The 23,944-nt window shown below is 49.5% G+C and overlaps 3 protein-coding genes across 10 annotated transcripts; 1 reads left to right on the top strand and 2 right to left on the bottom strand.

The window, feature by feature from the left end:
- Nucleotides 1-55: 55 nt before the first annotated feature.
- Nucleotides 56-11,704, bottom strand: TSFM (Ts translation elongation factor, mitochondrial). Of its 2 annotated transcripts, none has more exons than XM_077913595.1 (6): nt 11,555-11,704; nt 11,134-11,301; nt 10,129-10,257; nt 8,832-8,954; nt 2,369-2,456; nt 56-628 (listed from the first exon to the last, which is right to left on the bottom strand). In XM_077913595.1, the coding sequence occupies exons 1-6, from the start codon at nt 11,651-11,653 to the stop codon at nt 222-224; spliced, it is 1,014 nt and encodes a 337-aa protein (XP_077769721.1). In that variant the 5' UTR covers nt 11,654-11,704; the 3' UTR covers nt 56-221. The 2 variants fall into 2 exon arrangements, with proteins under 2 accessions (XP_077769721.1, XP_077769722.1); XM_077913596.1 differs by having other exon boundaries at nt 11,603-11,668.
- A 237-nt stretch (nt 11,705-11,941) lies between these two features.
- EEF1AKMT3 (EEF1A lysine methyltransferase 3) lies at nt 11,942-20,636 on the bottom strand. Of its 3 annotated transcripts, XM_077913597.1 has the most exons (4): nt 20,236-20,631; nt 19,848-19,970; nt 19,573-19,684; nt 11,943-14,022 (listed from the first exon to the last, which is right to left on the bottom strand). In XM_077913597.1, the coding sequence occupies exons 1-4, from the start codon at nt 20,524-20,526 to the stop codon at nt 13,631-13,633; spliced, it is 918 nt and encodes a 305-aa protein (XP_077769723.1). In that variant the 5' UTR covers nt 20,527-20,631; the 3' UTR covers nt 11,943-13,630. The 3 variants fall into 3 exon arrangements, with proteins under 3 accessions (XP_077769724.1, XP_077769723.1, XP_077769725.1); XM_077913598.1 differs by lacking the exon at nt 19,848-19,970 and having other exon boundaries at nt 11,942-14,022; nt 20,236-20,636; XM_077913599.1 differs by lacking the exon at nt 20,236-20,631 and having other exon boundaries at nt 11,947-14,022; nt 19,848-20,094.
- On the top strand, nt 20,478-23,827 carry METTL1 (methyltransferase 1, tRNA methylguanosine). 5 transcript variants are annotated; one of them, XM_077913590.1, is made up of 7 exons: nt 20,478-20,649; nt 21,284-21,447; nt 22,566-22,750; nt 22,853-22,966; nt 23,085-23,186; nt 23,334-23,403; nt 23,651-23,827. In XM_077913590.1, the coding sequence occupies exons 1-7, from the start codon at nt 20,525-20,527 to the stop codon at nt 23,734-23,736; spliced, it is 846 nt and encodes a 281-aa protein (XP_077769716.1). In that variant the 5' UTR covers nt 20,478-20,524; the 3' UTR covers nt 23,737-23,827. The 5 variants fall into 5 exon arrangements, with proteins under 5 accessions (XP_077769716.1, XP_077769718.1, XP_077769717.1 ...); XM_077913592.1 differs by having other exon boundaries at nt 20,479-20,649; nt 23,334-23,447; nt 23,645-23,827; XM_077913591.1 differs by having other exon boundaries at nt 20,479-20,649; nt 22,590-22,750; nt 23,334-23,827.
- Nucleotides 23,828-23,944: the final 117 nt, after the last annotated feature.

The raw sequence follows: 23,944 nt of genomic DNA, 5'->3' as shown, positions 1-23,944 counted from the left end.
AGGCGCAAAAGAGCTAAACCCAGCATTACACAAGCAAGGAAGAGATTCTACACTCTTTATTATATAGCAATTTTATTTAATGACTCTTCCCACTGAGGATATCATTGCATTATAAACTCCAATGAAAAACAAATTCTGGGTTTGTAGAGGCTGAGGAAATAACTTCTCGGAATGATGTCCAGAGCAAAGAATAAACATCTCCTGGGCCAAGTCTCCGGAACCTATTCGGTTTCTGCTGCCTCTTCACCTTCTCCACATTCAAACCGCACAAAGTCTACTACGGACACCCCTTGAGGCTGCACATACTGTCCCAATGTGATGGAGGGATCCAGCAAGTATGGCTGGGACAGCATCTTGGTTTCCGCCTCTCCCCCAGGCTCATCATCCAAAGAGCCAACAGAGAGAGGGGCCATGCCCACCACATGCTGCCCAAGGCGGCGGCCAAGGTCTTCCAGGCTTGCTTTGCGCTCAGATGTCTCGCAGACCACCAGGGCCCCATACTTCCCGAGCTCCAGGTTGTGGAGGGAGGGGCTGTGCATTGCTCCATGGACATAGGAGCCAACATAGAACCCAGCTGGCACCTTCACCCATGCAGCTCGTTTAAGAGTCATGTTTTCTCCCAGTTTCCCTATAAAAAAGCAAAAACAAGTAACACACTTCCAGAATATGACGCATGTCATAGTACCAAAATATGCATAGAGGTGCTCTGCATTTACACTGTGGATACGCTGTAAGATGGAGAGATACCGTTTGCAGTTTAAAGAAGAAAAAGGTATGTGGGAGGAGAGGGTATGGGTAGGAGAAATAATGAATATCTTTATGGAACACCAACAACGTGCCACACTAGTATTTAAAAACACAGGCTGTGATGTCACACAGAGCCTGGACTCACGTGTCCGTTCTGCACCTTACTGGCAGTAAGTGACTTCATGACATAACCCCACTTATGAATTTATCAAGCTTTCTTTCCTCCTCCATAACATGGAGATGGTATCACTTAAAATAACCTGAAAGCAGGGTTTTTAGGAGACAAAGTAACATATGTAAGAGGACTCATTACATTATCTAGCACATGGTGGCACTCAAATGCTGGCAATTGTTACTATGTTAATCTTAGGCTTAGAGGGCAGCCCGGGTGGCTCAGCGGTTCAGCGCTGCCTTTGGCCCAGGGCGTGATCCTAGAGACCCGGGATCGAGTCCCACATCGGGCTCCCTACACCGAGCCTGCTTCTCCCTCTGCCTGTGTCTCTGCCTCTGTCTCTCAAAGCTAAATTCTTCTCACGAATACTTTAAAAAACAAAACAAAACAAATTCCAGTTTTCCCGATCTCAGGATGCCATCCTCTCTAACATAGGTCCAAATAAGCCAAAAGGTAGGAAAGGGGTTAGGGGACCCCAAAAGGGATCTGGGTAAATATCCCTGCATTAACCATAGTTATATCTAGAAAATCCAGATATCCAGAAATCAAAAGAAATCTTAAAACAACTCAAAGCATCTAAACAATTGTTAATTCTCAGAAAATGACAAGGCTGCAATACCCAGCTCTTCCAGAATTTCTTAATAAGTCTCATTCACAGCTGTCTGCCTGGTTTCTCAGCTATGACTCACTCAAACATCATACATACTTCACGATAATCTGATAAAAACAGAATTGATGTCTTGACTGGAAACATCAGATGAGCAATAAATTCCCAGCAAGCTCCCACCCAGTCCTACTTCCCTCCTTCCATCAAGGACACGTAGGAAGAGAGCAAAATCCCCAGTAGTTGTGGCACAATGATCCGGAATGTGGTTCCTGTAGCCAGGGGTTCTTAATGAATAAACCTTCACAAATTCAGGATGAGATTTTTCTAAAAAGAGATCAAATCCTACACATGAAGCTCCAAATATTCCTGGGTCCCTTTATAAAGAAGGTGGGATGACTTGTGCTGTACTATGTCTCCCACAGCGTACAGGGTGGTGTCAACTGGAAGGTCAAAGGCAATCCCTGCCTAAAGACATGTTTTGCTTGGTCAGCCTGCAGAGTGCTGAAATGATTTTAATTAGCTACAAACATCTAAAAACTGAAGTTTTTACACATAAAGCTAAATTCTTTTAAAGGAATTTAAAAATCTGACAATGCTGGGACCCCAAAGTAACAACTGGCTAGAGCTTGGTAACCATTTCTTTCAGCAGAGGGTGAGCTTTTCAGGGTACCCACTGCTCACTTGTGTCTAACGCACCACAGAGCCCACTCCTCACGTTCATACTGTCCGATCCTTGCAGGTACATGAGCCTGCAATTCTTGACCTAGGTGCGGAGGATTATCAAAGATCCCAGGAGGGCCAGTTCCTAACTCCCAGTTCCCCCCATCCTTACAAATACTCACCTATTGCTAAGGCTAGCTGATCCTTGAGGCAGCCTTCTTTCTCAGGCCCAGCCGGAAGTTCAGAGAGCTCAGAGGAATTCAAGAAGCCCTAAGTGCACAAAGGAACCGAACAAATCAGTTCTGTCCTACTTGAATTACCAAGAGACTAGGCAAAAAGTATATTTCTCAAAAAACGATTTAAGACCATCAAGTATACATTTTTTGGGTTTAAGATTTTTCTTTCTTTCAGGATCCCTGGGTGGCGCAGCGGTTTGGCGCCTGCCTTTGGCCCAGGGCGCGATCCTGGAGACCCGGGATCGAATCCCACGTCAGGCTCCCGGTGCATGGAGCCTGCTTCTCCCTCGGCCTATGTCTCTGCCTCTCTCTCTCTCTCTCTCTCTGTGACTATCATAAATAAATAAAAATTGAAAAAAAATATTAAAAAAAAAAAGATTTTTCTTTCTTTCTTTTCTTTTTTCCTTTCTTTCTTTCTCGTTCTCTCTTCCTTATTTGAGGGAGTGAGTGAGCAAGCACACGCATGTGCATGCCTGCAGAGGGCGGGGGCAAAGGGAGAGGAAGAGAATCTCAAGCAGGCTCTCCGCTGAGGTGCCCCTAAATGACTGTTTTCATTAAGACAAAGATGTTACATATTGATAACAGCTGCATTTTATTTTATGAGTATTTTATCCTACCACTACACCACCCACAATTCCATCTCAATCCCATCATCCCGCCTAACTTCTTGAACTGTAGTTTCCTAGAAATCAGGAACAGTATTTTCAAACAATCATAAAATGTTAGAACTGAAAGACTGGCTGAATAAACAGACCATGGCACAGCCATATAATGGAAAACTACACTGTTGGGAAAAGGAAAACAAAGAAAGATGTGCTTGAGCTGCTACAGAGTATTGCCAGGTTACATTAAGTGAAAAAAGCAAATTAAAAGAGTACATCTATAGGGGCGCCTGCATCAGGCTGTGTACTCAGCGGGGAGTCTGCTGGAGATTCTCTCTCTCCTTCTGCCTTTGTACCTTCCCCCTGTGCACACACATACTCTCTCTCTAATAAATCTTAAAAAAAAAAAAAAAAAAAAAGGCCTGAGTGGCTCAGTCAGTTGAGTGTCTGACTTCAGCTCAAGCCATGATCTTGGGGTCCTGGGATCTGGTCCCACATCAGGCTCCCTACTCAGGGAGTCTGCTTCTCTCTCCCTCTGGCCCTCTCTGCCACTTTTGTTCTCTCATGTGTGCTCAATCTATCAAATAAAATCTTTACAAAGAATTTTTTAATTAAAAAAAAAAGAAGTAAAAAAAAAGTATTTATATAAATATGCTATTTTTGCAAAACGACTTAAAAGATACCCAAAACCAATGAAACTGGTTATCTACAGGAGTGGACAAGAATAAGGTAGAAAGGAGAAGGAGTGAGACATCTGTGTATGCATGTTACAGCTTTAATTTTCAGAATTTTAATGTTTTACATATTCAAAATTAGATTATCGAGAATTTGGAGGTAAAACCAAAATTAACTACACAGAAACATAAGACTCTAACTGTATTTCATATGAATAATGCAACTTCACGGAAGGGGGGAAAAACTAATCCAAGTAACTTTCAATATAGTCCTTTGACCATATAACTACAATGTAAAGACAAAAAGGACACCAAAGAAATCTTGAACTCCTTTATAGGTTTGTTATTTGCAGTGGTCAAGTATAGTCACTAAAACAATTCAGTGTTGTATTAGAACAGTGAGAAAATACGTAATCACTAAAATTGCTAAGAGCCAGCATACTAGTGAGTAAAGAAGACATAAATATAGAATTGGGGAAGGAAAAGAAGAACCCTGTGTGCAGGATTAGAAATGAAACACACACACACACACACACACACACACACACACACTTCCTGCATCTGTCTGCTGAAAGAGCAAGCAGCAATGACGTCTCAGTAGAAATAAGCATATTTAATGCAAGGATCTAGGTTTCTAAAAACTATTCCCCCGTTAAAAAGGATCAGGACTCCTTGGAAAAGTGGCTAATTCCACAGGTAGGGCAAGGAAAGTATGACATAGGCCCAGAGTATCTCGTTATGCCAAAAAGTAAGAAAATACTTGAAAATAATAAATACATTCCAAAAAGTCAACAGAGCCAGCTTACACTGGCCAAATCCAGGTATAATTTGAGCATCAAATTGAATAATGGATTATAGGGGCGCCTGGGTGGCCTCTGCCTTTGGCTTCTCTGCCTTTTGGCTCAGGTCGTGGTCCGGGGGTGCTGGGATCGGGCCCCATGTCAGGCTCCTTGCTCAGTGGGGAGCTTGCTTCTCCCCACCCTCTACCACTCCCCTGCTTGTGCACTCTCTCTCTCTTTCTGTCAAATAAATCAATAAAATCTTTTAAAAAATAGATTATATAATTATAACACACTGTATAAAATATCCATGAGTTAATGCGTACTAAGTAAAGTACTAACATAGGGAGTAGAGAAGTCTTTCTTACAGTAGAATGTCAACTAATAAAACTAATACATGTAAAAGAAATTATAAGACTGAGAAAGATAACCATCATGCAACTCTCAAAGTAATAGCAGATCCTGACAAGAGTCATGGATGGATGCTAATACCTTCAGGTAAAAGTCTTTTGGGGAACTGGACATTACACAGTCTCAATCTCCCATATAGATTACTTGTTAGTTACAAAGAGGAACAGAATAACTTTACAGTGGAGAAACCTGGAAGATTCTGCCCTAACCAAGAAGAGATCAAAATTAACATTATCAGGTGCGTGGGGGTGACTCAGTCAGTTGAGGATCCAACTCTTGATTTCCACTCAGGTCATGATCTTGGGGTTGGGGGAATCGAGGCCCAGGTCGGGCTCCACGCTAAGTGCAGAGTCTGCTTGAGATTCCTCCTCCCTCTGTCCCTCTCCCACTCACTCGGGGACATGCTCAATCTCACTCTCCCGCTCTCTAAAATAAATAAAATTTTGGGGATACCTGGGTGGCTCACTGATTGGGCATCTGCCTTTGGCTCCAGGCATGATAGCAGTGTCCCAGGATAGAGTCTGGCATCGGGCTCCCAAGAGGGAGCCTGCTTCTCCCTCTGCCTATGTCTCTGCCTCTCTCTCTGTGTCTCTCATTAATAAATAAAATCTTTAAAAATAAATAAATAAATAAAATCTTTAAAAATTAACATCACCGATAATGGGACCAACAGTCATTACATGCCTCCTGATGTGATATTCTGAAAAAAATACAGGATAATTTATTTAATATCCATGCTAAAAAACCCACACTCTGAGTCTAACTATGAAGGAGCATCAGAGGGATCCCTGGGTGGCGCAGCGGTTTGGCGCCTGCCTTTGGCCCAGGGCGCGATCCTGGAGACCCGGGATCGAATCCCACGTCGGGCTCCCGGTGCATGGAGCCTGCTTCTCCCTCTGCCTATGTCTCTGCCTCTCTCTCTCTCTCTGTGTGACTATCATAAATAAATAAAAATTAAAAAAAAAAAAAATTTAAAAGGAGCATCAGACAAACCCAAGTTAAAAGACCTTCTACAATACTGTCCTATACTCTTCAAAAAAATGTCAATGCCAGGTGCTTGGTTGGCTCAGTCAAGGAGAGCATGCAACTCTTGATCTCAGGACTGTAAATTCAAGCCCCACCGTGGGTGTGGAGATTATTTAAAAATAGAAGAATCTTTTTTTTTTTTTTTTTTTTAAGGTGGGGATCCCTGGGTGGCTCAGCAGTTTAGCGCTTGCCTTCAGCCCGGGGCGTGATCCTGGAGACCCAGGATCGAGTCCCACATTGGGCTCCCTGCATGGAGCCTGCTTCTCCCTCTGCCTGTGTCTCTGCCTCTCTCTCTCTCTCTCTGTGTCTCTCATGAATAAATAAATAAAATCTTTAAAAAAAAAAAGGTCAGGGATCCCTGGGTGGCGCAGCGGTTTGGCGCCTGCCTTTGGCCCAGGGCGCGATCCTGGAGATCCGGGATCGAATCCCACGTCGGGCTCCCGGTGCATGGAGCCTGCTTCTCCCTCTGCCTGTGTCTCTGCCTCTCTCTCTCTCTCTTTGTGTGACTATCATAAATAAATAAAAATTTAAAAAAAAAAAAAAAAAAAAAAAAAAAAAAAGGTCAATGTAATGAAAGACAAATAAAGGTTGAGGAATACAGAAAAGAGACTAAAGAGACATGGTAAGTAGTTTCAACACACAATACTGGACTGGATTCTGGATCAGAAGTGCTAGCTGACAAAATATGGCATATATACTATATAAAATATTTTATCAGTGTCAAAATTCTTAAATGTGATTACTGTACTGTAGTTACACAAGAGAATGTTGTTTTTAGGAGATAAACATTCAAGGGAAAAAGGGTCCTGATGTCTGCAACACACTTACAGAATTTTTTTTTTTTTTTTTTTTTTTTTAAGATTTTATTTATTTATTCATGATAGTCACAGAGAGAGAGAGAGAGAGAGGCAGCGACACAGGCAGAGGGAGAAGCAGGCTCCATGCACCGGGAGCCCGATGTGGGATTCGATCCCGGGTCTCCAGGATCGCGCCCTGGGCCAAAGGCAGGCGCTAAACCGCTGCGCCACCCAGGGATCCCTAGAATTTTTTTTTTAAATAGTGATAAGACGCCTGGCTGACTTAGTTGGTTGAGCATGCAACTCTTGATCCTGGAGTTGAGTTCTAGCCCCACACTGGATGTAAAGATTACTTAAGAATAAAGTAAAATAAAATAAAACAGTAATGATAATATAGGTATGTAAAAAAGTGATAAAGCAAATGAGTCAAAATGCTAACAAACTATGAATCTAAAAAAAAAAAAAAACTATGAATCTAAATAAAAGTACAATGTAACTTATCGCCGAACAATGGGAACCTTTTCTGTAAGTTCGAATTTTTTTCAAAATAAAAGTTAAAAAAAATTAAAGATCAAAAGGGAAAAAAATAAATAAAGCTAAAGAAAACCAAAATTTCTTGTACTGATAATGAAACACAGAGTAAAGTAAGTGAATGGCTCTGGGTGACAAATAGAGTTCCTCGCAAAGTCAGGATCAGAACCTCGCGGTGTGCCTGGCAGGCTCAGTCGCAGAGCATGTGACTCTTGTTCTTGGGGTCGTGAGTTTGAGCCCCACTTTGAGGGTAGAGTTTACCAAAGAAGGAAGGAAGGAAGGAAGGAAGGAAGGAAGGAAGGAAGGAAGGAAGGAAGGAAGGAAGGAAAATAGAACTTCTAGTTCAAGTGGCTCATCTGTTCAACACAATTCTAAAAAACATTCTTCACATGGTTTTCCATATAATGACTATTTAATGCCAGTAATAATTTTTTTAAGATTCTTTTATTTTTTTATTCATGAGAGACACACAGAGAGAGGCAGAGACACAGGCAGAGGGAGAAGCAGCCTCCCTGCAGGAAGCCAAAGTGGGACTCGATCCCAGGACCCAGGCTCACAACCTGAGCCAACTCAACCACTGAGTTACCCAGGCATCCCTAATGTCAGTAATAATTAACATTTTCCACAAACTCTCAAGAGAAGGATAAACTGGAGGAAAGAGGTGGTACTAAACACAAAATAACTGTTGACAGTAAGGGTGAATCAAAGGTACACTGATATAATTCCATCCTGGTCCTCCTATGGACAAAAACACGCTTATTCTCCTAAATTCTACCTTCTCCAATAGATGTATTTAGAATTTCTTTCCTTAAAAAAAAAAAAGAAAGAAAAAGAAAAAGAAAAAAGAAAGAACTCCTTCCCTCAGGCCATACTAGATTTCTGAATACAAAGCTTCACCTGATTGGGTGCCTGGGTGGCTCAGTTGGTTAAGTTTCTGACACTTATTTCAGCTCAGGTCATGTTGTGGGATCAAGCCCCACACTGAGCCCCCTATGTGCAGTCCAGCATAGGGCTCTGCATTCAGTGGGGAGTCGGCTTGGGAGTCTTCCTCCCCTCCCTTCGAGGAGCCTGATGTGGGATTCAATCCCAGGACCCCGGGATCACATCCTAAGCCAAAGGCAGATGTTCAACCACTGGAGCCGCCGAGGTGCCCCACGAGTTAAGTCTTTAGAAAAGAATAAAGCTTCATCTTATTTGACAGGCTCTACCGCACTGTCCTTCATTCTTTCATTCATCAGATTTAATGACCCCCAACCAAATGCTAGGCCCACTCCTCTTTCACCAGAGACACAGTAGTGAAAAGACAAAATCTCTGCCTCATGAAGCTCACATTCTTTGGGGAGATTAAACAACATACGAATAAGTAAAAACATAAAATATAGAATTATAACAAAAATCTTTAAATGAAACAAAATAAGGGGATAGTGCAACAGGAAGGCTACCCGTCTCCAAAGAGATAATATTTATGCAGGAACATGAAGTAAGGGAGTGAGATATGAGAATGTGTGGAAAAAAAGTAAATAGCAAAGACCCTGTGAAAGGAGTGTGTGTGTAAATCCAGCACGTTGAGAGACAATCCCAAAACTCACTTTACTGTATGTGGAGAGTTGATCCTTTAGGTTCTGACAATGCAACAAGGTTCCCAGGGCGACTTGCTGGACCAACTGTTGAAATTTTAAATTTCTGGAAACAAAATCTGTCTCACAGTTTACCTGGCGGGAACAAATTGATGTTGCTGTATAAGCTGCTTCTGGACAGTTTGCAAAAGTGCCTTAAAATCAGAGTAAACCGAGGTATTACAGAAGAAGCTTCAGACTCAACAAAACAGACATAAATGACCCTCGAATTTTAAGGCTGCAGTTCCTCTCCTAGCTTGAGGCCAGAAACTCAATGAGGTGATTCCTGCTGTGCCAATGAGTTAGCAACTGACCCCCATATTCAAAAGATGGTTCCCTAATGTCCCATGGAGCCATTACACCTTTACCACTTGCCCGTAGCTGTGGGCCATCACTACCTCGTTCTCCAGACTCCTCCAACACCAAACCACTTTTGCAGTCAGCCTGCTTATCTCCCTTTCTCACTCTATACTAACCCACATCTGATTCTTCAGCAATTGAGGCCCCTACACCTCCTCTAAAACAGCTACACACTATCCATCGACTAATTAATAGAATTCCTACCTTTAAAATCTAACTGTTCCAGGAAACAATCAGTGACGAGGTATAAGGCTGCAGGAGACTCCCACTGAGAAGTATAGGTTTGCCCCACTATCTGAACGTACGGTGTTCCTATGAAACCTTTTGTAAGCCAAAATGGCATAAAGTGAAAAATCAATTACCATTAATTTATATGGAAATGGATGTACAAAACAAATTGATGTACTAAATAAATCAACGGAAAGCACAGATGCTCACAAAGTTCAAAGCTATGGCGGCTTGATGCTGAGATGCGGAGAGTAGTTGGGGGGGGGGCAACTCCTGCTGCGAGGGTGCCCCCTGCCTCTACAATGAATCAGTGCAAAACCAACACTAACTGCTATTTTCACTTTTTGCCTTTTTTTTTCATAAAAGTGAAAAATACTCTTTGGATTTAACAAAAAACAAAAACAGGCGTATGATTGTAGGTCTTTTGTAAAAGCAAAGTGCGTAACATGAACTTTTGAAACGTGGGGGTATCTGTAACATTTCTGACTTTCTAGGCCTTTAACAGCCAACACACCCAGCCACTCCTATACTTAAGTGAGCTCACAATAACCGTGGTCTCACCAGTTTTCTCCCAACAACCGTGTGCACTTCGCAAACACCTCTTCTTTAAGGCTACGAAGGGTCTAGCACACAGCTCTCCACCCAAAGGGCAGCTGATTTATCTGGAATCCTGACAGCTCACCTCTACCAACACGGTTGCGTTTCCATCCTGAAGCAGCCCAATCAGGCCTTCTTTAGTCTTCCTGCCGTGGAGTTTGGCAGCTCTGCTCCAGCCTTCCTTCTGGGCCTGCTTGTGCAGCCAGCTCTCTGCCTATAAATTGAAAACAGGGCAGATGACAAACTCACAGAATTTAGAACTGAATGGGGTTCTAAAATATGTTCAGGTTCCCTAATTCTGTTTCTCGTCAATCCTATAACGGAAACTAAAGCAGTCTATCGTTTACTGGCAGCCTACCACTGAACGCCAAATACCAGGCATTGTGCCTGATGCTTCGGATAAATTTAATCTTCACAACAACCCTATGGAGCAGACAGCAGTATTTTTTTTTTTTATTATGTACAGACAAGAACAACGTGACTCTGAAAGATCAGTGTCCAAGATCACAGGGTTAGTGTGAGAGCACCATAGTGTGAGTCCTGGTGCGTGCGGCTCCCAAGGTTCACACAAGGCCTTGGGCTCCAAGCAGCAGCAAACAGCAGAGCAGTGGTTTTTGGAAGAGTGTTACCCACGGGATCCTGGTCAACTGCTTCGGAGTCAAAGGGTGAGGTCGGCACTTACGTGTGCATCCTACCCCGAGGGGCGCCTGGGTGGCCGAGCCTTGGGCTCAGGCCTTGGGCTCAGGCCGGGATCCTGGGGTCTGTCAGCCATTGGGGCCAGCGGGGAGCCTGCCTCTCTCTCTGGGTCTCTCATGAATGAATAAATAAAAATCTTTAAAAATAGGGGCAGCCCAGGTGGCTCAGCAGTTTAGCGCCGGCTTCGGCCCAGGGCGCGACCCTGGAGACCCGGGACCGAGTCCCACGTCGGGCTCCCTGCGTGGAGCCTGCTTCTCCCTCTGCGTCTCTCCTGAATAGATAAAATCTTAAAAAAAAAAAAAAAAAAAAAAAAGGATGCTGCCCAGGGTTCTGGGTTAGGGTCCCTGGGCAGCACGTCCCCGCCCCTGAGGTCGCCCCGGCCCCCGCCCCCCACCTGCTTGAGATCCCCGCCGCAGGCCTCCAGAGCCTTCTTGCAGTTTACAAAGGAGTAGCCTGTTCTTCGCCGCAGCTTCACGAGGGCGTCCTTGCTCGGGGCCGACGACCACAGCCATGGACCCGCGTGGAAGGGGCGCGGCCGAGGCGGCGGCGGGGGGGGCCCGGCCTGCGGGGGAGGAGGAAACGCCTGAGCCGCCGGCGCCGCGGGGAGCGGGATGGGGGGAGCCCCGGGGGGGGGACGGAGAGGGGGGACGGAGGGGATGGGGCGGGAACGGGGGAGGGGGGGATGGGGGGAAGGCCGGCGCCGCGGGAAGCCCGGGCGGGGCAGCGCGCAGGGAGGCCGCCCTAGGAGACCCGGGGCTCCCGGGGCGGGGGGGATGGGGAGGGAGGAGGGGACGGGGGCTGCGTCCCGAGCGCACCGGGAAGTCCCAGGACGAAGGCGCGGGGCCGGGGCCCAGGCCCCTCACCGAGCAGCCCCGCGCGGCCGCGAAGAGGCGCCAGGGCCGCAGGAGCGACATGTCCGCGGCCCGCGCGCGAGGACACCGGCTACGGCGCGGCGGCGGGGCCAGAGCTCGGGCGCCAGCGCCAGCGCCAGGCGCGGACGGCGCCACCTGCCGGCCGGGCGGGCACACGCGCTGCCCCGCCGCCCGCCCCGCCCCGCCGCGCCGCCCCACCCCGCCCCCCGCGCCGCCCCGCCCCGCCCCCCGCGCCGCCCCGCCCGCAGGTGAATAACGGAGGCCACGGGGCACGGGGGTCGCGAAATAACGCTCCGAGGCACGCGGACACACTTCACGTTCCTTTATTTCCAGTCCTGTTTCACAGTCGTCATCCATTTGGGACTCTCGGCGGCCCCGGCGGGTGGGTTCAGGAATGTGGCCAAAGGCCGCGGGGCAGGCGGGGGGGGGGGGGGGGGGGGGGGGGGCCTTTCACCAGACCCCGGGGCTAGTCGCTGACCAAGCAAAGTATGGGTGGCACGTCGACCCGCTGTAGGCCTCAGAGCACTAGGAAGGCGTGAGCCACACCCCTGCCCTTCCCGGTAGTCTAGGGGTGAGAAGTAGGGTACAGACCGGTACCATGCAAGCCGAGTAAGGCCCTAAGATGACCAGTGAAAGGGTCTCCAGGGAGAGAGAAATCACATCCAAACAGGAGGCTCAGGGATCCCTGGGTGGCGCAGCGGTTTGGCGCCTGCCTCTGGCCCAGGGCGCGATCCTGGAGACCCGGGATCGAATCCCACGTCGGGCTCCCGGTGCATGGAGCCTGCTTCTCCCTCTGCCTGTGTCTCTGCCTCTCTCTCTCTCTCTCTGTGACTATCATGAATAAATAAATAAAATCTTTAAAAAAAAACAAAACAAAACAGGAGGCTCCGTAAAAGCTTTCTTCAGGAAAGCGGCTAAGAGTAATAAAGATTTTGAGAGGTAGAAAGAGCTCTTCCAGGCAGGGAATCATCAAAAAGAATGAAGAAAACAGGGCAATTTGGGTGTGGAAATAGGGAACAAAGAGTAGACATTTGGAATTTGTCCAGAGGTTGCAATACATGTAGGAAACCAGTTGAAAATGAAATAGAAGGGTCATTTGGGATCACATGGGATAGACTGAGTACCAAGCCAAGGAGCTTTACTCTTGCAGTAGGCAGCAGAAGCTGGTCAGAGCTGATTTTGGAAGATCAAAAGAGTTTGATAAATGGCTTAAAGGAGAGAGAATGGAGGCCAGGAGTCCAGAGGAAGAGATATGTGGCCCAAGGAGTAAAGAGAGCCCCAAGCCCCACAGTGGGAAGAGAAAAGAGGTGAAAGACAAAACACTAGTAAGGAAGGACCAACAGGGCCTGGAAACCTAAAGAAAACTCAAAGATGAGAAGAACCTAGTACTTGGTGATCATGGCTCCAGCTCCAAAAAAGGATAAAGAAGCTGTAGCCCAAAGGACAGCTCTGCTGCCTGTCCCAGCTTCCGGGCAGGGAGGACTTGCCCCAGTTAGAGCCATGGTCACACCAGATTCTGCCTCCAGAAGCAAGAAGTGGGTGGCCTGAGGTTTCTTCCTCTCTAACCCCCCAGCAAAAGCCTGAGTTCTTTGGATGCAGAGATGACCTTCCTTCCCTTTAAAAAAAACTCCATGAGAATCTAGCAGGGAAAAAAAGAGTCCATTCTATATAGAAAAACAACAGCAGGACTGGAAGGGTTCAGGGCCAGTCTCTCTGCAGCCACTGTTCTTACCTCCCATTTGCCACCCCTACCCCTAAAAATCCTGGACACCTTTCCTATCTTCCTCCTCTGAGAACAGGAATTGGGAACTTCCTTTGTGCTCTATCCTAGTGCTCTAAGATTCCCAACAAGCAGGCACTTTCCTGCACCCGCCCAAGAGTATCTGGGGGAACAGAGAGGGAAGGAGGAAAGGGAAAGGCAAGGGAAACCCATACTCTTCTTCCTCGTGTTTGTGGCTTTGGAGATACAGAGCAGTTCCTTTCCTAGGACAAGGAGTTCAGAGGAGCAGAAAGGTGATGTCAAGCAGGTCTTGGTTCCCTGTGCCTGGCCCTATAGATGTTGACATTCTCATCCTCATCCCGCTGGGCCAGCTCCAGTTGGAAATGTTGGGGCAGGAGGTGCTGAAAGAAGCTCTCTGTCCCGTGCTCCTCTCTCATCTTGGAGGCCAGATAGATGGTGCCATGGGGCCCGCATAGATGTTGGAGGGTGCCCAGCAGCAGTGGGAAGGTGGGCTCCAGGTACACGATATCAGCCCCCAGCACCAGGTCATAGTCTCCAGGGAAGACATGCTGGTCAATCCCCCAGGACAAGGCGCGGACCTGGGCCCGGCCTCCAGCCGGCACATTGGCCTGGACGTTGCCCTGGATCTGCTCTAGGGCCAGGGGCAGGTCAGTGATGGTAACATCCCCCCCTGAGAGAGAGGAAGGAGGAGAAATGCAAGTCAGAGGGACCAACCAAGGGGTCTCGGCTCCTACCCAGAAGGTCCAGAGACCGCAGGGCCTAGAGAACAGTGTTTTTACAGCCCAAAGTGCGCACCGTGGCTTTTAGTTACCCTAACCACCATCTCACCCACTGTTGTTTTCATTATTCTAAGTTCAACAGCATCAACATTCTCTCTGGGCTAATCTGCAACCTCTCTGCCCAACACACAACCATCAGGTATCAGCAGAAGCCTGGGGCAGGACCAAGCTGGAGATGAGCTGTGCACCCAGCCCCTACCGACCCAAACCAAACTTTGTGGGTCTGGAAAGCTTCCCAGAAGACATGGCCTCAGCAAGCCTTAAAGGACAAGTAGGAGTTAGTTAGGTGGAGCTTTCCAAGCAGAGAACAGAAAGTACAAAGGCCCGGGGGCGAGAGCATGGCATATTCGAGGAAGACTGACTCTTAGAGGATGTGGAAAGGAGGAGAAAAATGTCAAGACCCGAGAATAATAATGACATGCTGAAGAGACTCAGGCTTGATCCTGAGGGTGGTAGGTTTTAATAGATGGAAGCAGATAATCAGATTAGCACCTCGGAATGCTTCATTCATGCAAGAAATATATGTACTGAGCACCTACTAAGTTCTGGCAGTACAGTAGTGAGCAAGACAAAACCTCAGCCTTCCATGAGTTTTATCAGAGAAGTAGAGGCACACTAGGCACTGCAAAACTCATCGTAATCAGGACGACTACTACAGAAACAGGAGGTAAAAAAAAAAAAAGAAAAAAGAAAAAGAAACAAAAGGTACCAAGAATTCATTCATATTTATTATCTGCCTATATGCCAGGTGCTGAGAATATAGCAGTGAACCAATCAGACAATCCCTCCACTCACAAGGATTATGGTCTAGTGATAAAAAAAAAAAAGGGGGGATCCCTGGGTGGCGCAGCGGTTTGGCGCCTGCCTTCGGCCCAGGGCGCGATCCTGGAGACCCGGGATCGAGTCCCACGTCGGGCCCCCGGTGCATGGAGCCTGCTTCTCCCTCTGCCTGTGTCTCTGCCCCTCTCTCTCTCTCTGTGGCTATCATAAATAAATAAAAAAAAAAAATTAAAAAAAAAGGGGGGGGGCAACAAATAAAAGGAAATACACTGTACATCCAATGCTATGGTGAAGCATTAAGCAGAGAAGGGGGATAAGAATTGCTTCAGGGACGGGGCAGGGAATGTAATTTTACATTGAGTGGTTAGGAAGAGCCTCACTAAACAGATTATGTTTGGGCAAAGACCTGAAGGAAATGATGCAGCAAACCATGTGGACCACTCAGGCTAAATGTACCAACGAGGTACAGGCTAAGAGACCAACGAGTGCAAAGACCTTGAGGCAGGAGTGTGTCAGGAGGTCTGAAAAAGGTTAGGAAGACCAGTGGCTGGAGCAGTCTGCTTGAGATGCTCTCTCCCTCCCCCTCCTCTCTAAATAAGTAAAAATCTTTAAAATAAACAAAGGAGAGGCACCTGGGTGGCTCAGTGGTTGTGTGTTTGCCTTTGGCTCAGGTCGTGATCCCGAGTCCTGGGATCAAGTCCCACATCAGGCTCCCTGCAGGGAGCCTGCTTCTCTCTCTGCCTATGTCTCTGCCTTTCTCTCTGTGTCTCTCATGAATAACTAGAATCTTAAAATAAACAAATCAGTAAAAGGATCATTCTGGCTGCTGTGACGAGAAAGGACTGCATGGTGGCGAGGTCAGATGCAAAGAGCCCAGTTAGGAGGCAGCTACAGTGACCCAGGGGAGAGGTGATGCTCAATTGAACCAGGGCAGTAGCCACATCTAAGAAATGCCAAAATCCAAAATGATTTTGAAGGTACAGTTAACAGGATTTGCTGACAGACGGGACATGAAGTACTAGAGAGGGAGATGTTGAGAATGTCTCCCAAGAGGTTTGGCCCAACTAGAAGACCGAATTGTTATTTACTCCGGAGGAGGAAGGCTGTAGGAGGTACAGGACTGGACAAGAAGATCATGAGTTCCTTTCTAAGTGTGACATGCCCATCAGACAACCACATGAAGGTATCGGGTAGGTAGGTGGTTCCACCAACAAATCTGGAGATGGAAATGGGAGAGTTATGGGGTCATGAGCATAGAAAGGGGATTTAAAGCCATAAGGTGATGGGATTGCTTGGGAGTGAGGGTAGACAGAAAAGGGAAGGGGTCTAAGGACCACTCTGGGGCCCTGGGGCACTCAAACTTCCAGTTGTCAAAATGAAACAAAACGAACCAAGAGAGGAGATTGGAAAGAATGCCAGTGAGGTAGGCAGAAAGCAAAAGTGTGGTATCCTGGAAATGAAGCATTTCAAGGAGGAGGGAGAGTCAAATGCTGCAAAGTCAAGTCGAGTGGGCTCATAACTGACTCCTGTACTTACCAAGATGGAGCTGGAAATGCAGCTCACCACTTTGACTGCTGCAACTGAGGATGGAAATGGGGAAAAGATTGAGGGAAGAAGAGTAAGGCAGGTACTACCAGACGATGAGGATTACTCTTTTGAGTTTTGTTGTAAAGCAGAACAGAGAAATCAGTGGTAACTAAAAGAATATGTAGGACCAGGACACCTGGGTGGCTCAGTGGTTGAGCATCTACCTTCAGTTCAAGTCATGATCCCGGGGTCTGGGATCGAGTTCCACATTGGGCTCCCTTCCTGGGAACTTGCTTCTCCTTCTGCCTATGTCTCTGCCTCTCTGTGTCTCTCATAAATAAATAAATAAAGATCCTTAAAAAAAAAAATGTAGGGCCAAGAGTTTTTTCTAAGAGAAAATATAGTGTATTTATAGATGTATATAGATGTGTGTGTGCCTATATAGAATGTTCCAGAGAAAAGGAAAAGGTGATAATGCAGGGGGGAGTGGGGATGGGGAGGGGGTCTGCTGGAACAATGTCTTTAAGTAGATGAGAAGGTTTGGGGTCTTGTAACAAGTGGAGGGCTTGACCTTAGGTGGGATCATGGTGTTTATCCATGGTAGCAGAAGAGAAAGCCCTTGAAACAGACAGTGAGGTGAGTAAACATTCCAATAGGAATGTGTGAGCATTTTCTATAAGAAAATAGAAGCAATCAGAAGAGATGGGGAACAAAGTCATCAGCTGAGGGTGAAGACAGGAGAGGAGGTGTTTAGAGGTTTGAAGGGCAAGAAGGTAAGAAACATGTTTAGGAGAGTGGAGGAATATGTGGACAAGGAAGGTGTAACAGACTAGCTGGGCAGCACTTAAGGACCCACCTAAGGTTCGTCACATTCAAAATGAAACCAGTCAGCACGGTGGTTTATATACTAGGAGGGCCTAAGCTAGCCTGGAGGTGGCCTTCCCCTGGAAGTGATGTTTGAGCTGAGCGCTGAAGGATGCGTATGAATTAACAAGGTGGCCCAAGGATTCCAGACATACAGTCTGTGGGGAGACTCCATGGATGGAAACATCCAGACTTGAAGCACTGACAGAGAGCATGAAGAGTACAGGAAGGGAGGCAGAGGCACAGAAAGAGGCCAGAGAGGGAGGCAGGACCTTGGAGGCCACGCTAAAGGTATTGGCTTGATCTGGAAAGCACAAGTGGATGATGGGAGGGAGAGGTGATTACAATTGCACTTTGAAAAGATCACTCTGCTGCACAGGAGTGGGTAGAGGTCAATGTGGGGGCAAGAAGTCAAAGCAAGAAGACAACTTTGCCTGGATGTAGTCGGCGGAGAGTGACAGCGGTGGTATGGACTGGGGAGCCATCGGTGTCAATGGGAAAAAAAAAAAGTGAGATTTAAGAGGTTTTTAGGAGAAAACATCATCAGTAGGACTTGACTAATGGATATGGGAGTGAGAAAAAGGGACACGTCAAAGGTGATATCTAGGTTTCCCACTGCATAGACAGTGGTGTGATTAACTGAGATGGGAAAGCCTGAAGGAGAAACAGCCCAGGCGCAGGAAGATCACAAGATCTAGATTCCACATGCTAACCTTCCTATGGGAAAGCTAGAAGACACTTATGAAAACTCAGGGAAGAAAGAGCAGTGAGGGGATTCCTGGGTGGCTCAGCGGTTTGGCGCCTGCCTTTGGCCCAGGGCATGATCCTGGAGTCCCAGGATGGAGTCCCGCGTCGGGCTCCCGACATGGAGCCTGCTTCTCCCTCTGCCTGTATCTCTGCCTCTCTCTCTCTATGTCTAACAGGAATGAATAAATAAATCGTTAAAAAAAAAAGAAAGAAAAAAAGAAAGAAAGAAAAGAGCGAGCAGTGGCCTGAACCAGAGATGGTAGGAAGAGGAGCAGACAAGTGGGGAAATGTTAAAGACATATGACCCACAAGTCTGACTGCCAGGATGTGACCGGGAGAGGGCAAGGGGCAAGATGACACCCAGATTTCTTACTTGGCATCTGAATAGGGAGGCAAAGGAGGTCTTTGAGCAAATGCAGGTAGGTGTTCCCAACCACATTACACGCTTTTCTCCCGTTTTAGCATAACTGCACACCTCTCCTCCACTCATCCTTTGTGGAAAATTGCTTTTTAACACTTCCTTCGTTCTTTATGAGCCTGCTGTGTTTGTTCACCTTCTCATCTGACAGAGCTGCTTCTTGAATTCCCAGGGAGTCAGGGGAGACACAGCCAGAGGACGTCCACTGGCTCTGTGTATACAACACCATAATTCCAGTACTGTAACATCTTCCCCCACCTTCCCCCGCTAGACCATAAGCTCCTTAGGAACAGGAAATGTGTCTTAGTCACTGTTGTATCCCAATACCCGGCATGATAGAAGACGCCAAATAGATATTGATTGAATGAATAGAAAAATGAATGCCTGCCTCTGGGAAGACTTCCCTGAATGTGACCTAGCTGTGTTCTCAGGAACAAAGACATTTGCATTACTAAGGAGATGACATCATAAGGGTTTCAAATGAATGTTTTGGGTGTGAGGTTTTGCCTGCCCATTAGATTATAAATTGAGAAAGAGTTTCCTTTGTAATTCTGGATCCTCCACCAAAGAAGCAAAATTGTCCTTACTTTTTCCTTTCCCAAGTATTCGGTGCTTAATTTCTAGCCCCATTAGCCCGACAAAGCACACCCCAGACCTCAAGAACTCCAGCTTATTTCTCCCAAGCATTCAAAAGCATTCGATAAAAATCGAAAATTTTTTTCATAATACAGTTATAAAGCGCTCCTCAGATTTCGTACATGCAGATTGCTCCCCCTACAGAACGCCCCCAAAGATGCGTTTTTACAAAGTACCATGCTGAAAGCAAAGGCGGTTTTAAGGGACAGCATTGTCCATGAAACCACAAAGAGCAAAAAGGCAGGAAAAAAAAAAAAAGCGCGAAAAGATAGAAAAAGCTCCTTTTACTAAGGCCTGCCCCCAAATCGGACCCCCCGGGTGTTTTCTAGGGCACGGAGGAAGCGCTCGCGCACGCGCACGCACTCGCAGGCACACGGTTCGTTCAAGCCACTGGTCTGGTCCCGAACCACTCCCCGCTCCCAAGAAGCGCGGGAGCGACACGTGGCCACCGCCCGGGCTGCCCACGCACCCTGCAGCGCCGCCAGGATCCCCACGATGCCCGTCCCTGCTCCCAGCTCGATCACTTTCTTGCCTCGGAAGTCCACATTTTGACTTTCAAAATAGTTGCAGAGGCTCAGAGCCTACGGGGGGTCAAAAGGGAGAGAGAGACACCGTGGCGGGGCCGGCTCCCTACGGCGCAGCGAGGGCCCGGGGCCGCTCCGCCCGCCCGGCCCCCGCCTCGCCCCGCCCGGCCCCCGCCCCCGCCCCGCCCGGGACCCCCCACCAGCTCCGCCCGCGCCTCACCGCGTCCCACACGCGCGCCGCCACCCCCAGGCGGGCCCCGAAGTTCTGTGTGATGCTCAGCACGTGCCCACAGAAACAGAACCGGCTCTTTTCCGAGTAAGAGTCCGCGAAGAGCCCGACTTCCTGCGGGAACACGGCCTCGGGCTCGGACTCCCGCTCCGGACCAGGGGCCGCCATCCGGCCGAGCGCGCCCCGGCCCCGCCGCCAGCGCCCGCACCCCCGGCCCGCGGCTCCGGGCCCCGCCTCCCCGAGTCCGGCTTCCTGGAGGTGGGATGAGGAGCCGCCCCTCCCGCTCCCGGCCCCCCTCGGACCGCGCGGGGCGGGCCCGGGGGACGGGGGAGACGAGTGAGGGGCTGGCTATAGGAAGCGGGCCCCGGGGGCCCCTCACCTGCGGGGTGCACAGGTGCCTGCGACTAGGACAGCAGCGCAGACCACGCGGAAGCGCGCCGACGGAAGCGGCACGGTGCCCGGTCGGGCCTTGGCAGCCCACTGGGGACCCGCGCCGCGGAGGCGCCCTCCCGCCCCGGCCCCGCCCCCGCCCCCGCCCCGCAGGCCGAACGCACTCCTGGGTCTTTAAGAGGCGGGGTCCGCCCCCAACGTGCCGGGGTGCGTCATCATCGTGCGCCTCGGGCCTCGGCCTCCACGTGGGTTCGGAGGAGAACCCGGGGCTGGGGATCATGGCGGGAGCGGAGACGGGGGGCGCGGCGGGGGACGGGGCAGGAGCCGAGGCCCCGCAGCCCCAGAAGCGCTACTATCGGCAACGTGCGCACTCCAACCCCATGGCTGACCACACGCTGCGCTAGTGAGTGAGCCGGGCGGGGAGGGGCGGGGCGGGGCGGGGCCTGGGAGGGCGGTTGTGCCGGGCCGGCGGGCAGGGTGTCGGTCGGACCGGGGCGGGCCGGCTGGGTGACGTCAGCCTTGGTGGAGGGCGCAGTTGGAGGGGAGGGAGGGGGCGTGGCGTTCCGCCCCGGGTCGGGAAGAGCCGGGAACCGAGACTGGAGCGACGCCGGCGGGACGTCGTGGCCGCCTTTCAGCCTCGGCGATCGGATTTACTAAAGAGACAAACATACACAAATCCTGCCCGCGCCTCAGTCCGTCGTCTCCCCACAGAGCAAGCACATAAGCAGGGCGAGGCCCCCGCCTGTGGGGGAGGGGAGCTCGTTACCCCAGAAGGAGGGCTGCCCCATCCGCTCCTAGGCATGGAGATGGGCAGGCCAGCGTCATGAGCCGCATGATGGCCTGTGATTCACACGGGCGTTAAGGGTGCTTTCCACTGTGTGTCCTGGAGACCACAGGACCCACTGTTACAGGATTTTTGAGAAACATTCTTCCCATTTATACCTCCCACCCTTAAACATCCGCCCCCACACATGTAGAACAGCTTCTGCAATGTCCTGACCAACCTTCTCGTGTCTCTCGTGTCTTCTCTCCAATAGCCCCGTGAAGCCTGAGGAGATGGACTGGTCTGAGCTATACCCAGAGTTCTTCGCTCCACTGACTCAAAACAAGACCCACGATGACCCAAAGGATAAGAAAGAAAAGCGAGCCCAGGCTCAAGTGGAGTTTGCAGACATAGGCTGTGGCTATGGTGGCCTGTTAGGTAACACTCTGGCCTTTTCTCAGGGGCAGGGACAGGCAGTGTCTAGGTCCTGCTACCTCAGCAGGTTTGGTGCGGGCCGGAGTTGGCCTTTCCCCTTCGGACCAGACACCAGCGCTGTGACATCAGTGCGGAGAGCCTCTGCCTTCCCTGTACTCTGGGTCTGTGGCCTTTGTCCTGAAGAAGGGAGGGTGTTGTCTCAAATGCCTCTTAGAACGTGGGTTGTCCTGTCTGGTCCCACCCCTGGCCTCAGCCCCTACTTGAGCCATTTCACCTGCGAGGTCCCGGGTCAGTGAGCTGGTCAGCACTAGCGTCAGAGATTAGTCACTGTAGCCAGTGATCCTGAACTGTCCTTCTGAGGGATTCCACCACCTTCCTTCCCCTCCCCCCTTCTTCACCAGAACCCATTGTTTCTGCGGTCTACTCTCGTGTTTTCAAGTTCCTCTTGTATTGTCTGTGTGGTCCCAGCATGTGTCAGGCCATGTCTCTATTTTAAATTTTTTTATTATTTATTTATTTATGATAGTCACAGAGAGAGAGAGAGGCAGAGACATAGGCAGAAGGAGAAGCAGGCTCCATGCACCGGGAGCCAACGTGGGATTCGATGCCGGGTCTCCAGGATCGCGCCCTGGGCCAAAGGCAGGCGCACCCAGGGATCCGCATGTCTCTATTTTTAGATCTTCCCATAGAGGTAACAGCATGACAGAGAGAGGAAAAGCATGGTACCCCGGGGACAGAAAACCTTGGTTCAAGTTCCAGTTCTACCTCTCAGCCCTGTGACCTTGGGCATTTCCGACCTCGTATCCTCATTTTATCAACTTAGCGCAGAGCATTAGGAGGACTGAGGCAATGTGTGGAAACACTGAAAACGTCAAAGCACTTGCCACGTACATGTGTTCCCAGGCCCTCCCACTTCCAGTCCAGGTGACAGTCTTGGGATCTCAGCCGGACCCTAACCTTAACCCTCTCCTCCAGCAGAGGACCACCGTAGAGGGATCTCTGTCCACACTTGCCCTTCCTGATTTTGGTCGTTGCCAAAGGATGCTTCCTTTCCTCTGTCAACGCCTTTCCACTTACTGCAAATGTGAGGTTGACGATTCCATTCCCATTTCTGTGTCCAGTGGAACTGTCACCGTTGTTCCCAGATACACTGATTCTGGGCCTGGAGATCCGGGTGAAGGTCTCAGACTACGTACAAGACCGGATTCGGGCCCTTCGAGCCGCTCCTGGAGGTGGCTTCCAGAACATTGCTTGTCTCCGTAGCAATGCCATGAAACACCTTCCCAACTTCTTCCGCAAGGGCCAGGTGGGGAGGGGCCCTGGGGCGGGCTGGAGGGCAGGTGGGGCGTTGAAGCCGGGCTCTCAGCCCCATCGATGCCTCGATGCACGTCTGTGTATCTGTCTACAGCTGACGAAGATGTTCTTCCTCTTCCCTGACCCACATTTCAAGCGGACGAAGCACAAGTGGCGAATCATCAGTCCCACGCTGCTGGCAGAGTATGCCTACGTGCTTGGAGTCGGGGTGAGCCGGGGCGGGAGGGAGGGCAGGGTGAGCGTGTGCGCAGAGGCTTCAGGGGTGCCTTGGGGACCCCTGCTCCACTGCGTGCAGCGCACTGTCTAGGGTGCGTTTGCCTACGCAGGGGCTGGTGTATACCATAACTGACGTGCTGGAGCTGCATGACTGGATGTGCACCCATTTCGAAAGGCACCCCCTGTTTGAGCGTGTGCCCTTGGAGGAGCTGGTAAGTAGGGGGCCTGAGGGAAGTGGCGAGGACGCAGGCCTTTCCCAGTGCGGTTCTGTATTCTTTGAACCCAGCTCAGTGCCAGCAGGATCGGATGGGGGTCTCAGGGCCAAGGGCAAGGACTTATTGGACTCTTCCTTTCCTCAGAGTGAAGACCCCATTGTGGAACATCTGGGCACCTCAACTGAGGAAGGAAAGAAAGTCTTACGCAACGGAGGCAAGAATTTCCCAGCCATCTTTCGAAGAATACAGGATCCCACCCTCCAGGCAATGACCCCCAGTCCCACCCCTCTTGGCCACTGCCGGCCTGCCTTGCCTTAGCGTGACCCCTGGACCTTCCCAGCTGAGCTGCCAGGGCCAAGAGGCGACAGTCTTTCAAAGAAGTTGGGGAACTGCCCAGGGCAGAAGCCTGGGATTCACAACTACCCCGACCTCTCACCTTCTTGCTCCTCTACCACCAACAGAAAGCAGAAGAAGCTACGTAGGAGGGTCAGCAGACCTTGGACCAAAAGGGATGTTTGGAAGGATGTGGGGTCTTGCTCTCCCTTAGCACCCCCTTCTCCTTCTGGGATCTCTCCTCCTCAGCTGGAATGAGGAACGCAGGTCTCCACTGTCCATCTAAACTGCTTGCTAGACTCAAACCGCCTGTCCATTGTGTTTACTTTGCAGTCCTGGGGATAACATGTATACGTGTGCACATGCTCGTGCTGCTGTTTCTCAGGAAAGGCTAGAGCATGTATCACGTGCCTTCTCCCATC

The sequence above is a fragment of the Canis aureus genome, chromosome 11 (assembly GCF_053574225.1).
Source record: "Canis aureus isolate CA01 chromosome 11, VMU_Caureus_v.1.0, whole genome shotgun sequence".
NCBI lineage: Eukaryota > Metazoa > Chordata > Mammalia > Carnivora > Canidae > Canis > Canis aureus.
This window is presented reverse-complemented; position numbering and strand designations above follow the sequence as displayed.

Coding starts and splice junctions, on each gene's coding strand:
- EEF1AKMT3 (XM_077913597.1), bottom strand. CDS start 20,526: ATGATCCCCAGCCCCGGGTTCTCCTCCGAACCCACGTGGAGGCCGAGG. Junction 19,685..19,847: donor CGGCGCGCGTGTGGGACGCG/GTGAGGCGCGGG, acceptor GACCCCCCGTAG/GCTCTGAGCCTCTGCAACTA. Junction 14,023..19,572: donor GATCCTGGCGGCGCTGCAGG/GTGCGTGGGCAG, acceptor CCTCTCTCTCAG/GGGGGGATGTTACCATCACT.
- METTL1 (XM_077913589.1), top strand. CDS start 20,525: ATGGCGGGAGCGGAGACGGGGGGCGCGGCGGGGGACGGGGCAGGAGCC. Junction 20,650..21,283: donor GCTGACCACACGCTGCGCTA/GTGAGTGAGCCG, acceptor TCTCTCCAATAG/CCCCGTGAAGCCTGAGGAGA. Junction 21,448..22,565: donor TGGCTATGGTGGCCTGTTAG/GTAACACTCTGG, acceptor TTCTGTGTCCAG/TGGAACTGTCACCGTTGTTC.
- TSFM (XM_077913595.1), bottom strand. CDS start 11,653: ATGTCGCTCCTGCGGCCCTGGCGCCTCTTCGCGGCCGCGCGGGGCTGC. Junction 11,302..11,554: donor CTTCGTCCTGGGACTTCCCG/GTGCGCTCGGGA, acceptor CCTCCCCCGCAG/GCCGGGCCCCCCCCGCCGCC. Junction 10,258..11,133: donor GCGGCGGGGATCTCAAGCAG/GTGGGGGGCGGG, acceptor TTCAATTTATAG/GCAGAGAGCTGGCTGCACAA.